Source organism: Pangasianodon hypophthalmus, chromosome 9, assembly GCF_027358585.1.
Source record: "Pangasianodon hypophthalmus isolate fPanHyp1 chromosome 9, fPanHyp1.pri, whole genome shotgun sequence".
NCBI lineage: Eukaryota > Metazoa > Chordata > Actinopteri > Siluriformes > Pangasiidae > Pangasianodon > Pangasianodon hypophthalmus.
In genome coordinates this window covers 21,801,719-21,817,231 of record NC_069718.1, presented here as the reverse complement: position 1 = coordinate 21,817,231, position 15,513 = coordinate 21,801,719, and the positions used below count along the sequence as shown (strand labels likewise).

The 15,513-nt window shown below is 39.4% G+C and overlaps 1 protein-coding gene and 1 long non-coding RNA gene across 4 annotated transcripts in view; both read right to left on the bottom strand.

Moving 5' to 3' along the window:
* Positions 1–912: 912 nt before the first annotated feature.
* On the bottom strand, positions 913–3,906 carry LOC117598074 (uncharacterized). Its single transcript, XR_004578796.2, has 4 exons — positions 3,676–3,906; positions 3,267–3,353; positions 1,430–1,473; positions 913–1,035 (listed from the first exon to the last, which is right to left on the bottom strand). It is a non-coding gene; the product is annotated as an uncharacterized LOC117598074 (long non-coding RNA).
* A 7,219-nt stretch (positions 3,907–11,125) lies between these two features.
* fbln1 (fibulin 1) overlaps positions 11,126–15,513 on the bottom strand; it is a 28,084-nt gene continuing 23,696 nt past the window's right edge. For all 3 annotated transcript variants that reach the window (XM_034307511.2, XM_026919783.3, XM_026919782.3), the window contains one exon: positions 11,126–12,414. In XM_034307511.2, coding sequence (XP_034163402.2) covers positions 12,275–12,414 — 140 coding nt within the window. In that variant the 3' untranslated portion in view covers positions 11,126–12,274. The remainder of the gene's footprint in view (positions 12,415–15,513) is intronic.

Genomic DNA, 15,513 nt, shown 5'->3' with positions numbered 1-15,513 from the left:
TGACTGAGAGTCTAGGGTAATTATACAGCCTTTCATTTAGGAGTAAATGATGTGACGGTGCTAATTTGGGGAGTGCAGCGGTGTGCTTCTCTTTGGTCCATGGTCAGTGGATGCCTTGGAGAGGACGGTTCCAGATTTTTAAGAAGTTTATAAAAAAAAAGCATGTCAAAATATAATAATCCAAGCCTCTGTTTGTGTCTTGATCCACCACAGGCTGTAGATCACACAACTTTCATCAGATACAGAAGAATATTGTTGAGAAGGCTTAATAACTAAGCTGCATCCATCTTGGTGTATCTAAGTTTATGGTTATTACTTATATAATCATTTAACCATGCTATGAGGCATCCCTCAGGATGTCATCAACTTGTGCAGTCTGTGAGACAAAACCAGCCTGCACTCAGTTGTGGTGAAAAGGAGCTGGTCTGAGTTTCTTTCTACTGAAACTAAAAGAGACTAAAGAAGTTTAGGCATACATGATTTTCCAGCCACAGAACAAAAGGCTGCATACCAAAAAAACTGTCCTGGAATTTGAGAAATAACAGAATGTCTGAATTGTTTTAGGGGACTCGCCTACATGAATAAACAGATGTTGAAAACAGACACTGTGTTTAATTGAAATTGCAGAGGTTTCTACTAGACCTGAGAATTAAGAATAGTTACAAAAGATCTGAAAGACAAATGGCCGGAGAATAAATCAATACTCTCATGTGCTAGGGTCCTTATTTTGAAATAGAGGTCTGACATCAGTACCCATATATAGCACATAAAGGCATAACAATGCTGCTATTAGTTCCCTTGCCTGGCCAATAGCTTACCAACAGCCAACAGCCACACCAGAACATTTGTCTGCTTCTTTCCATGACATAGCTCATTAAAAAATTACTTAGCACATCGTTCAAAAACAATAGCCTTTATTTGTCACATATACATTAAAGCAGTGAATGTGTACAACAGTGAAGTTATTTTCTTTTTATAACCCAGCTTGTTAGGAAGTTGGGGTCAGAGTGCAGGGTCAGCCATGATACAGCACCCCTGGAGGAGAGAGGGTTAAGGGCTTTGTATTATTTAAAAAAAAAAACAAAAAAAAAAAAACAAAGCAGCAACAACTTTGTGTTGTCTGAGCACTTGTTACTATATTACTCCCCCAGCAGAGTTTTTGAACTGATGGTGTTCTTAGTTTGTGACCTAGTGAACCAGTATCAGGAATCAGAATGTATTTATTGATAGAGACTTCAAAGCACATTTGTAAGTCGCTCTGGATAAGGGTGTCTGCCAAATGCCATAAATGTTCATGTAAATGGTTTGCTCAAGGGCCCAACAGTGGAGGCTTGCTGGTGCTGGGGCTTGAACCCCCAACCTTCAGTAACCCAGAGCCTTAACTGTTGAGCCACCACTCCCCTGTATGAGTGTAATTCCAATGAGGTACCTGTTGATGATGCAAAACATCCTCTTTATGTACTGTTTCCACTGCTGAAAGAACAAATGGACATCATTGAGAAGGTGTCATCATTTATTTTTTATATCTGCTTAAACATTGGAGAGTGAGATATTTTGCCTGTAATCATCCCAACTCAGTTTCAGACCTTTCAAGCAGGGCATTAATATGATGTGGTCTTACCACTCTTCTACTAATACCACTATATCTATAGTAATACTGTGATATTGTGGGAGTATAATTAGAATGGGCTCCCTACTCCTGCTTTCTCTACAATAGCTGGCAAAATTGAGAAATACTATAATTTCCATTATTATTGAGTCTGATAGACCACTGTAAAATTACATATGGCCAGCTTAAGCACTGACTTGGGTTTACAAAATCTGGATACATAGCATAATCCAAATAGTATGCAATTAAACTCAAAAACTCAAAAGAGCATCTTTGAGGCAAAGCAGTCCATGGGAATTTGATAATGCCTAGTTGCTAATGTATGCAGAAAACAACTGGGCCCTTAAATGGATTCTTCCAGGTAAAATTAAACATCTTCATAATTTTAGTGTTTAACTGATAATACACAAATGTTAACTTTTTGAGATGAACCTACATAATGAGGTAGTCCACTAGTAAATCAAAAAGGTAGCCAGCTAATCTTCTTTTACATATTGCAAGAAAAAACAGTTTCAGCTATTTTTAGGCTATTTTATAGTGGAGCTCTGTAACTGTAAATTCTGATCAACAATGGGAAAGAACACAGCAAACTGCACTTTAATTAACACAGGCTACAATGTATGATTACAATGTATGCATAATGTGTGGTTCAGAAAGGCAGGACTCAAGTGCATAAGCTTAGTGTCTGGTTTATCATCCTAATCTATAGCATGGGTCAATACACAAGCAGGTAGCAACACACAAGGATAATTCATATTCATAAACCAAGGAAACAAGTGAGATTTGATACCAGGAAACACAGAAACACAGAAACATAGCTTGGACTTAAAGTAACAAATGCATGTTAAGACTTGGCACAGTTTCACAGACAAAACAGAAAATAATTGGGCAAACTAATCAAGAAAAGTTAATAATCTAATACAAAACAGGTGCACACAATCAAATATGAGAAGACAATGACAAAATGGGAGAGGGTGGGGGATTGATAGGACCAAAACAGAAACAAACACAAACATACCACATGGTGCTTTTCACCATGGGAACTGTGGCACGAGGAGAATCCGTGACAGAACCACCCCTCCTTAGGGTGCGGTTCTTGGAGTGCGAAAACTATGAGCAGGAGGAGGCCCTGGACCACTTAACAGAATGTCTAAAGGTAAAATGAAAAAATTCTTGTGTTGTCTGTGTGTGTTTTTATTGTTAATATACTATATTATATAATGATATATATTTATTTATAATATACTACTCCCCAACAGAGTTTTTTAGACTGATAGTATCAGGATGTATTTATTGATAGGGATTTTATAGCAATTCTGTAAGTCGCTCTGGATATGAGCATCTGCCAAATGCCATAAATGTAAATGTAAAATGCAAGTATGAGGACTGGAAGGAGCTGAAAACATGGAAGGAGCGACCATGTCCCCAGTGAAAGTGGAGAGGTGACATATAACATAAATCTAACCCTATTTCTCTTGTCAGGCTCTGGATGTGCCCAGTACTGAAAATATAACTGGCGTTGAAAAATAAATCCATCTGCAGATAACACTAGGCCATTGTATGACGTTGGAATATCCAGGGGGTAGGAAATCCATGTCAGTTGATAATACATAGAGGCATAATGTAGCATAGAGAGAGAGAGTGGGGCATGGCTTACCGGACTTTAAATATGGGGTGTGAGATCTTGTCGTGGGACTTGTGGTTGGTGAGGTGGCTTTCAGCTTCAGTGCTTGTTTAGACTACACTGTTTTGTAAGACAAAAATAAATAAATCACTGCAATAAAAAGAAATCCATATAACAAACTATTTAAAAACCATTTAAAATTATTTAAAAAATATTTCCCTGTTTACCTTTGGGGGAAGGTAATCCCCCGCATTGAAAGAACATTTTTATAGCTAGCATGTCAGATAGCAAGCTACTGCTAAGTAGCAAATATCTTGGTAATAAAAACAGATAAAGATATTTTTCAAAGCTAACTTGTAACTTCACAAAATTAGAAGGGCAAGGAGATTGGTGAGAGACTCCTTAGCCTGAAGCAGGGGAGCTTAAGCACTGCTGAATATACCTTGACCTTCTGCACGTTAGCCACTGGAAGCAGCTGGAATGAACCAGCTCTCAAGGCAGTGTTTCGTCAGGGGCTCAACGCCGAGATCCTCACTAAGCTGGCCTGCAGGGATGACCAAGCCACCCTTGATTTCCTTATTGACATTTCTATTCATCTTGATGTCATGCTTCGGAATCGAGGGAGAGTCAAAGCCACAACCATCCTGATTCTTGAAATCCACCCCACAGAATCCATGCAACATGGCCAAGCCAAGCTAACCCCTGTGGAACGCCAAAGGCGTCAGAAATAGAAATTGTGCTATTACTGTGGCTGCCCTCAGCATCAAGCACATTGCTCCTCTAGGCCCTTCGACTACAGCACCACAGCCAAATCATGAGCGAGCACCCTCCAACTCTTGCTCCCACATGGCGAGTCACTATAAATTCTTCTCTCACCAGAATTTTGCGCTCCCCATTCAGATCACACACTCAGAGAATGTCTGTCATGTTAAAGCTCTGATTGCCTCTGGCACTGCAGGAAACTTCATAGATGGCACCCTCACCAAAAATCTCCAGCTACCCCTTCAGCCACTGCAACAACCTCTCCATGTCCTCCACTCTCCTTTGGGTGGGGTTCATCACCCATTGCACCTAATCCATAACCCTTCCCATCAGCGCCATGCACCAGGGATGGATCTCACTCCTCTCCACAGTCACTACCAAGATCCCAGTGGTGCTCGGGTTCCCCTGGATGCAGAGTCATGACCCACAAATTTCCTGAAAGAAGAAGGAGATCACACACTGGTCAATGCATTGTCAAGAGAAGTGTCTCCAAGTTCCTTTGATTTGGATCGCCTCCACAACCATTGAAAGCCATGAGACTCAGTCCCAAGTGGAAATTCCCCCCAAGTACCATGAATTCAAGGAGGTTTTCAGCAAGGCCAAAGCCAGTGGACTACCACCACACCGTCCCTATGATTGTGCCATTGAGCTCTTGGCCAGAGCCACACCACCTCATAACCGAATTTACCCCTTGTCAACCAAGCCATGAATGATTACATCGAGGAGGCACTGTAACAGGGATACATTTGCCCCTTGACATCACCAGCATCCACTGGCTTCTTTTTTGTGGAGAAGAAAAGGGGTGGTCTATGACCATATATCAACTATCGAGGCCTCAACCAAGTCACGGTAAAATAATGTTATCCTCTGCCAAAAGTCCCCTCAGTGGAGGGGCCAAAATCTTCACAAAATTGGATCTGAGGAGTGCATACAATCTGGTGCAGATCCAGGAAGGGGACGAGTGGAAAACAGGCTTTAGCACCATCTCTGGCCATTTTATATACTGTGTCATGCCATATGGGCCATCTTCAGCACCAGCAGTATGTCAGTGTCTGATTAATGACTTCCTATAGGATATGCTGGTAAAATTAATTGTTGCTTACATTGACGACATCCTTATCTACTCCCCAGACAAAGATACACACATCGCTCATGTCAAACAAATGCTAGCCAAACTTCTTGCCAACCAATGCTAGGTCAAAAGAGAAAAACGTTCCAGGTGGCAAGAGTTGCTTTCTTGGTTACATAATTGGAGCAGAGGGGGTGCTCATGGATCAAAACCTGGTCAAGGACAAAATGTCCTCCACCAAAAAATATCAAAGAACTGCAACATTTCATTCTTCTAGAGGTGGTTCATCAGAGGCTTCCGCATCATAGCATCAGCCCATACAGTTCTGCTGAAGAAGGGACCCAAGATGCTTCAGTGGAATTCTGCAGCAGACCAAGCTTTCGAACACCTCAAGGCAGCATTCACCTCGGCCCTCATTCTGAATAATCCTGATCCCTCAAAGCCTTTCATACCTCTGAGGTAGGGGTGAGGGCTGTCCTCTCACAGCAGTTTGGGGAAAAGCCCAAGCTCCATCCAGCGGCCTTCTTCTCCTGGAAGCTGTCCCCAGCAGAGTGCAATTACGACATTGGCAACTGGCAGCTTCTTGCAATCAAACTGACACTCGAAGAATGACGACACTGGTTGGAAGGAGCAATTCACCCATTCACCATCTTCATAGACCATAAAAACCTTGACAAACTCATCACTTGGGCTCATGCCTCCTCAGTCACCAGACATCCCAGCACTCACCGGACCCACCAACTAAACCAGGGCAAGTACTGGTGGCCCCAAATGCTCCGAGATATTGGGGTTATCAACCCCAAGCAAGAGGTCAAGTAGAAAGAGCCAACCAAGAAATAGAGTGATTCCTATGCACATTCTGTGCTAAGAATCAGGAGGACTGGGCACAATTTCTTCCATGGGCAGAACTCCTTCTGGCACTCAGCCACCAAGTTAACCGACTTCCAGTGTGTTATAGGATACCAGCCACTGCTGTTCACATGGAATGATAACCCAACCGACTCACCCACAGTGGATGAATAGTTCAGGTGGAGTGAGCAGGTATGGGTACAAGCCCACCAACAGCTTGAACACACAGCCCAAGTAACCAAAGAGTTCGCACATCATTGCAGAGGGGATACTCCCCGCTATGAACCAGGTGACCGAATATGGTTGTCCACTGTATCATGGTTGTAGAAAACTAGCACATCGCTACATTGGTCCATTCAAGATTATACAACGAATAAATGAAGCTGTGTACAGACTGGACCTGCCATGTCACAGCCACCTAGCCCCATCTTTCCACATCCCATGACTGAAACCATTAACACCAGTTTCCCTTGCAGAGCACATCCCCCCACCACCTCAAATGCACCTCTTGACACTGAAGATGAACCAGCTTACATGGTAAAGGAAATTCTAGACTCACACCGGAGGGAGGGAAAATTGCAATACCTCATTGAATGGGAGGGCTACGGACCTGAAGAAAGAAGGTGGGTTCGAGCCCATATTATGCCAACAGTTCCATGCACGCCACTCAACTGCCCAGCTCCACGGCCCAGGGGGAGGCCTAGGAATAACTCCGCTCCCAGAGGTAGCACTACAGACATGGCTGCCACGGACTACAGTACCCAACAACCACAAAGAATGTCATGCTCACATTCCCTGGCTTACTGAACACACATACCTGAACTCACTCAATCACAGCCACACAGTATATAAGGACTCTCACACCTACCATTCATTGTGAAGAATATGCTCTCTGTTTCATACCAGGCTATACCAAGCCTTTCGATTGTCATTGTCTATCTGTTTTTTCCAATCCAATTCTGGTTTTCACGTCTTTGCCCTTGTCCAATCTGGGTCACATTGTTTGTTAATTGCCTGCCCATTGCCTGTTTTTTGACCACGCTCTCGTCTCACATTTTATATTATCCTGCATGTTTGTTAAATAAAGCCATTGTTTACCTGCATCTGCGTTTGTATCTGCTGCCTGACAATCATTTACGACCTACCATCATTTATTTAATTTTATTTTTTTACTATTTACTTTATCTGTGTTTATTTCACAGGCATTTTAAGCATCAGTGTATTCTTCTGTAAATTGTTTTAATAAATACCACTCAAAATTCACACTATCACACTATGTATTTTACATGACAAGAATTCAGAAAGACAGTGATGCTAGTGGATCAGCAAAATACGCCAGAGGATCTGAAAGATTGCATACCATTGAATAAGATACCTCCAGTATGCTTTCTTTAGAAGTCAGTGAGAAGAGCTGGCATTGTGGCCTTCTTAGTGCAGTGTAGTGGTATGGCTTTCTTAATGCACTGGTGGTGCAGCCTCTGCGGTGAGCTGAATAGAAGAAGCAACTAACAGTCTTCCCTAAATAGGAGCAAAAGGCAAATTTTCAGAAGTACTCACCACACAGCAAGCTATACTGAAAATAACAGGCAAATCTACCTAGAGTAATAGCATTCACAGATGCATATCTAAACACTAGAAGCTGAAAAATAAAACCTGACTTAGCTTACTGTACATATACCAGGATGTCCATTTTAAATGAATAATTAAATCAAATATGCTAAATAAAAAAAAATGTATGAAAGTTAATAGCACAGATGCTTTAAAATGGTTCAAAGTAGGTTGTAAAATCTCACAACTGACACAATGTATGTAAAAGATTGACATGAAGTAATAATTTAAAAATGCACACGCTACATAGTTTTACTGTTTGTCATTATGTCTAGACCCCTGATTTCTTAATAACCAGAGAATAGAGGTCCAATACTTCGAGACTTATGACACACTACTCATGGGAAAATGACTGGGTGTGTATTTACCACCTCAGACAAAACAACGCTATGACATGGCTGAGTGTTCTTTTCTGACAAGGAAAATTAAAACTGTAGGGTCAAAAGGTTTGATTATGTCAGTATAGCAAAGAGGGATCATGACCAATGGGTGGATCACCATTTCACTGCTAAAATCCTTAGAGCCTTCTCATTTTTCACCATGTACAGTCCTACTATACTATCACTACAATATGCTGTTGATACTTTCTCCTTAAACAAACATTTGTTTACTATTTACCGCTCTGTGTATTAGATTTTGCTAGTCACTTTCGCCTTGCATTTCATTTTTTTTTTTTTTTTACCAGTTTTCCTTTCTTGTCATATCAACTGCACATCTTTCATTTTAACCTGCCATCGTCTTGTCAACATCTTGTCAAACTCAAATCCAATTTCTATACACTTACATCTATGTAAGCACCACCTCAGGGCATCAAAATGTATCCTGTGAAATTATGGGGTACCATTCTAGCTTTTCCAATTCGGCTACAAGAACATCAAAAGAAAGCCACTTGTTTAAATTATGAATTTTCATGAGTGTGGGCTATATCCCAGTAAACCATGCCACCATTCTTGATGGATCTAGTGTGTCTTCTGACATGGGTTTCTGTCATGAAAATGGCTATAACTGGTTGGAGTTGGTTAGATTTGGAGCTGCAATTTATGTAAACTCACTTGCATTGCTTTTGGATTAAGGTAGAACCTTGGGTTAATATTCTCACTTTCAATCCTAGAAACCTTTGTGAATCTCACTCATCACATAATTGGGATTGTGTGTAATGTGATAAGTGATGCCAAAGGGAGGCCTAGCGTTGTGTGTGTCTGCCACCTGTTGGACTGCTATATAATTAGCACTAATCCAACCTTTTTTTTGTGATATTGTGTATATGTAAGTAAAATTACTTTGAGAATTCTAATGACAAATGTTACTACAGTTACGTCATCTTTAACAATAGAAAAGGGAAGTGCTGGCATAAATCAAAAAGAGAAACCACTGCTGGCAATTCATACATTCTGATTGGTGTCTGTACATACCATTTTAATGGCATATTTATCATTTTGGATGGGCCGTTGTCTAAGTTTCCAGGCATGGACTACATAATTTACATCTGCACATCACATTGGCAGAGGACAGGAATATAAATCTGACTCTGTGATCTTGAGGATTGTAAACACATGAAGACTAGAAATTTTAAGAAATGTTGAGCCAATTAGTGAGAAACCCCTGACTCAGGACAGACTATTCACAGATGGGATTTTTTATGTAACATGGTAATAGATGCAGATTTGTCCTTCCGCAGTATAAAATAGGGAACTGGTTCAATTAGTATATGCTGCAAGTCCTGTCCCTCGTTACTTGGTTTGGATAAAATCATTTTCCACATATTCATTCCTTATTCCTCACACATTCATATAAAAATAAATGCAAATTGCATCTAAATTTAAATACAATTCACAAAACAAAAAAAGTGCAATTTAATAAAGTGTTTTAATGCTTGAAGGATGTGACTAAACGTTTGTGAAAAAAAAAAATGAACAGGCACAACAGGGCTGCATGTTTCTGAAGCATTCTCTTCAAAGTAGCATTTTTGTGTTCAACATAATGAGAAACAATGGTTAGAAAAACCAGAGGAGAAATACCCTCACATTTTTATTAAAAGAACTCACTTATATCTTAAAACATGTGTTGCGGTAGAGGACGGGGTTCTGGCCAGGAAAAAAGCACAGAGTAAGGACTGTGTGTGTGTGTGTGTGTGTGTGTGTGTGCTTGCGCACAGGCTGTGTGTGCCTGCACTGTGCATATGTGCGCACGTGTGCCTGTGTGTGTGTGTGTGTGTGACAGGGATGACCCTATATAGTCTGCTTGCCCAGAACTGGGCCTTCTCCCAATCGACCCTGGAAACACTGGACTTCACTCTCCCTCATCCCTCTTTCCCTCTCTCTCTTTTCACTCTCCTCTCCATCTTTCTTTTTTCACCTCTCTCCACAGCCAAAAAAACCCTCTTTCCTCCTGTGCTCTGACCACTACTCAAACACACACATATATGCCTACATACGCATGCCCAGACCACCACCTGGCCACAACTCAGTATATCAACACACACACACACACATACACACACTTACTTCCAACAGGTTTGCTGCCCCACAATAATTCAATGACAGTATGATTACTCCTGTGGCAGCTACCAGCTACTCTACACATAACAGAATGAAGGAAAATTTGGCTGTGCTCTACTCTACACATACTCTCTTTTCTCCTTGCGGGTGGGGAGTGTTCTCTTTCTGATGGCTGAGGTCATTAGAATTTTTGGGTTCAGTGTCCTGACACTTCTTACAATAGAAAAGGGGCATTTATATAGATCTGGATAATGAGGTAATATAGTAGCTACTGGATAATTACTAAATCTATTTAGTAAAGCTACCTACTTTGTAATATATTATATTTGTTTGGCAAAACCACCCGTCACCCCAGTAAGTGAATTTGTCACTTTAACTTTAATTTGTAACATTTAAGTTAAACCATATGCAAAAATGTATCCTCATCTGGCAGCCAAAGTTTATGAGAAAACTGTACTTTATGGAATGCTTACTCTCCGAGGATGAGTAAACTCTGCAGTATGAGGTATGTCGAGGACATTATGCTTCTTCATTGAAGTGCTGGTCAGCAATGTTTTTGTCCCAACCACAGTGATGATTAACCAGCCATGGTTCAGACTAGTCCCTCCATCTGCTCAAATGAGCTAGAGCTGCTTGCCTCATGTCCCCTGACATTGAGAAAAGACAGTCTCGGTTCAGTGGCCCCCGCTGGCAGGGATGTGGTCACACATAAGCTTTCTGAGCCTTCTGTACTATATGCATTTTCCAGTGCAGAATTGAACTTCATAATACGAGTTTGCATAGCATATCATGATTGCAGTCAGTTTGTGAACAACAGGATTGTAGAACTTGTGGACATTTTTGGCATTTATGTATGTCTTAAATTGACCAATGAGAAAAAACAGAGGCCTTTTATTTGTGCAGGCAACCAAGCCAAGTTACATGGAAAGTTTGATTTAGTAATGATTTGAAACAACCCAACTAAATTATGGTCAAATCGTAAGTCTGTGTAATAATTGAATTACTCATTTTTACCAGGAAAACTAATAGTATGTGGGCACTTTTGTGTTTGAGTATGTTTTAGGATACTTAGCTTACATAGCTTAGGCATATTTTAGGAAAACAAATTGAAATAACATTTGTTTTAATGATACATTCATAATGAAATGAATAGTTGCATACAGAAGTGTACAATTAGTGAATGAACAGTCAACTATTTGTTCATACAATAGCATCATGGGTCCATCTGCCTCAAAAAACAAGCTTACAACTCCCAGGGTCTCAGTCCAGTTCCTCAAAACAGATGCAGAAAAAAACATGCATGCATTATGAATTAATAATAATAATAATAATAATAATAATAATAATAATAATAATAATAATAATAATAATAATTGTAGGGTGACAGTTTGATTCAGAGCTCTGGTTACTATCTGTGCAAAGTTTCACATCTTCTCCCCATGTCTGTGTACATACCCTCTGGTTTCTCTGGCAGTAAGTGAATTGGCTATGTTAAATTGCCCCTCAGTGTGAATGAGTTTGTGAATGTTTGTGCATAGTGGCCTGCAATGGACTGGTGTGCCATTCAGTGTGCTGCCTTGTACTCAGTGTTCCTGGGTTAGGCTGGAACTAGCTTGACCCTGACCCGGATAAAAGTGGTTACTGAAGATGAATGAATGAATGATAATTAATTCAACATAACAAGAAACATGAAAAAGATCATAAAATAGCAATAGAGCAAACTCTTTCTTTATGTAAAAATAAGTGGTGACCATTTGCAGACTGAGTAAGACTAATTTATACAAATCCGTGACAAATGACTGCTTTGCAGATTGACTCTGAAGAATGAGGCTATCAACAAATTCTCAACAAGAAGTCAGGAGTTTATGGTTGTTATTGTTTAGTAGATAATCTATACGCACTCTATAGATTATCGCATTTAGTATTTTGCTTTCATTTTATCTAGATAATCCAATAAATGGTAGTTGATGTTCAGATCATCTATTGATAGCAACTCATCTCTAGTTCTCACCCAATTTCAGATCCTGTCCATGTGGACTCTATTGATACTGTTTATGACATACTGTTAACATACAGATATGTTACGCTGCTTCATGACAGTTTATAGACAGTCTAAACTACATAATCAAAATAAAGGTTTACCTATTATTATTATACTCTGTATAATCTTGTGACATGCAAGCATTTTGACAATTTTAGAGTGCATATTTAAGGCTCAAAAATAGACATCTAAATGATAGCTAGGTGTGGTCTATTTAAAACCAGAATTCAGAGACATAGATGTGAACGTTGACGATGTTCCGATGAGAGATGACTCCATTTGTGACGTAATTCATGGCTAGCTTCAGAACTGTGCTCAAAGGGCCAACCAGGGGCTTCACCTGTCTGACAACACCTGAGAAGAACAAAGTAAGGTCAAACAAAGAGAAGATACAGGCAACTCTTACAAATCAGCACTACACTGTAATTATTGGTGATGTTGGTGATATAATGTAAGGCCTTTTTAATCTGATAAGACATTTATGACTGTAGAGTCTCATTTAAATATTATAGCATTCATTTATAGTTATATAATGTATGTGACTCTTAAGTATATTGTTACTGAATAATAATAATAATGATGATAATAATAATAATAATAATAATAATAATAATAATAATAATAATAATTCAATGAATGAATGAAAGAAAGAAAGAATGAATGAAACTATGAAAACAATTATCAAGGTTTACAAGGCTTATTTCAATAGGCACCAACTGTCACACAGAATGTTTTGTCAATTTTGCCATCAGATTAACATACCAGATTCAAGGGACAAAGATTTTTTGACAAATTCAAGACAACTGATTTGACAACATGTATTTCCTACATGTCTCTGTCATATGAGGGGGATGATGTGACCAAAACCAGTTTAAGGGGAAAAAATACACAAATTTACATTACTCAGTTATTGTATTATGACCATATGTTTTCATAAATATCTTTGTAAGGTTTGTATGCATTATTATCAGAATAAAAGGAAACAGGAATGGGTCTGCTGCAACCAAACTCTTTCTCTTTCTCCACTATACCTCTTTTCCCTCTCTATTAGGAACATCTGTTATATCTTTAGTCTAGCTTTTCGCCACCTAGTGGATGAACATATAAAAAGCATATTACAACATTCTAGAAAGAAAAGAAAAAAAAAAACATTAGAGCTTCAGAGCAAATATAGTATCTCAGTAATCCTGGGATTACCACACTTGCACAACCTCATCTTTGTGCTATGAAAATAACTAAAATATTACTCATAGCATATCACTGCCGGACTTGTTTCTTTCTCTTCATTCTGGTAACACAGCTACCATGCAAGAGTATATTCAATAACTGTTAATAGTAATCTCTAGGTTTGGTATTTTCTTCTTTGATATTCTTACTTTGAGACAAAGGCTTTCCACAAATAGGTCTCAATTAGCCTTTTTTGGACCTCTTTGTACAAGGGTTGGGAGCATACTTGCACTGGCTGGCGGTCTACTTTGCACTTGTCTGTGCTTCACAGGTGAAGCATTCTCCCATCACAAGGTAAGTGATTTAACTAAGCAGTCCATCTACAGAAAGTGATTTGAGCACTGGGATAAACCCTTCTGGATCCAATTTCCTTCTCTAATAAAGAAAAGGAAAATGTGACAAGGAAAGTGTCAGTTACCTCAGAAATGGCCTGTAAAACAAAAGTCACTTCTGGCCACTTGCTTTAGTTGTTTACTAAAGTTATAGCATAGCAGCAGTTCCATGTAGCAGCACTGAATGATCTGACAATGACAATATTTATGACAACCTTTTCCCAAGGCCTGTCAGGCAGTTTAAAGTTGTTCTGAGGCAGGGGCTTGTCTTGTTATAACCAGTCTTTGATACCTTTCTTGAGCTAAATGCACCATTTTAGAAGGTACTGACACAAGAACCACCAGGCTGTAATCCCCAGCTCAGGAGAATCACTTTTGTTTTAAGCCATCCGTTCTCTATGTGAACATGTAACTGGTTAGGTGAGAGAATTTCTCTGATGCAGTTGTAAAATCATAAAGAACAGGTTTAAGTTTAATTTATTATATTAATATATTAATTTAAAATATCAATTTATTGAATCAAGTTTATTGAAGAGTTTCAGTGGAAAACGGACCATCTTTTGTGCTTTCCTACACTTGCTATTCATAAGCTTTGTGGCTTAAGACAATAGGTCTATTCAGCATGCATAGTTACATTGGATTCCATGGTGGACATACTTTGATTAATTATTGGTAACTGTTGGTAAACTCTAAAGATTATACTATTGGCAATGTGAGCCTCATGCAAGTGGTGTGATAAGCACATGCTCAGAGTACGACTTCATTGCCTTCTACTCCCTTGTTTCCACTCTTCTGGACACTGGGGGCTCTCTAATACAGTGCACGATGCAAGTGCTAAGTGATTACATAATAGACTACAGAGTTGTAGAATTGCACAGACAGAGGTTATGCACTAATTAGTGGTGAAATCACAGGTGCCAATTAAGAATAGGGTAATAAACAAAAGGAGGCCTTCACTGTCAGCTTGGGCCTCTTCATCTATTCCTTTGACTATACCCCTAATGAACCTCTCCTCTTTCCTCTGAGCCACCAGGGATTTACTATACAAGGTTTTACCTCCACAACAGGAAGTTGGCTTTGGGGTGTTTGTGTGAAGCCTGGAGAGGACTGGTTGTTAGCCTGCACCTGGACATTATCTTCCCTTTGCTCTTAGTAGTGTTGTAGTAAAGACAGACATTGTCAAGTCTAAGACACGTCCAAGAGGAGGACTAGCTGAGATTGAGTCAAGACTGAGTCGTAAGGGGGTTGAAGCCAAGTCAAGTTTGAGTCCAAATGAAAGTTAGACAGAGTCAAGACTGAAAACCATGGGTGAACTTATGGTGGTAGGGTTTGAACTATTGTTGGTGCCTTATACATACACATCTACAACTGCTCCAACCAGAAAAAAAGCAAGACTGCTATAACACAGAGCAGTAGCTACTATAACAAAACAGCAAGTTTCAGTATTCTCTGAGAAGAGAGAGAGAGAGAGAGAGTGAGAGAGAGGCAACCTTTATGGACAGAAACTAATGATATAATAGCTCTCATACATTTCTCTATCAGTACCTATTACTAAAAATCATTTAAAAATCCAATAGATGTTCATTAAATATATGAGTTTAAATATGGCCAATGGGTGTTGTAGAATGGCTTTTTGTTGTACAACTAGTTTTAGAGCTACTGTTCTAATGATATTCTCTTGGCAGTAATTGGTTAGAGTGTCTTGCATTTTATAGCTCCTATGCAGCAACATCCTAAAGAAATCAGGTGGTTGCTAATGTCACACTTTTCACACTTCTCTTTTTTGCTGCACTTTAGCAACAGTCCCTAACATTTCAGCAACACAGATACTTGAAAAAAAAAAGTTTTACTAACTCCAAATCAGGAGTATCCTGACATGATTAAATGGGGGTTG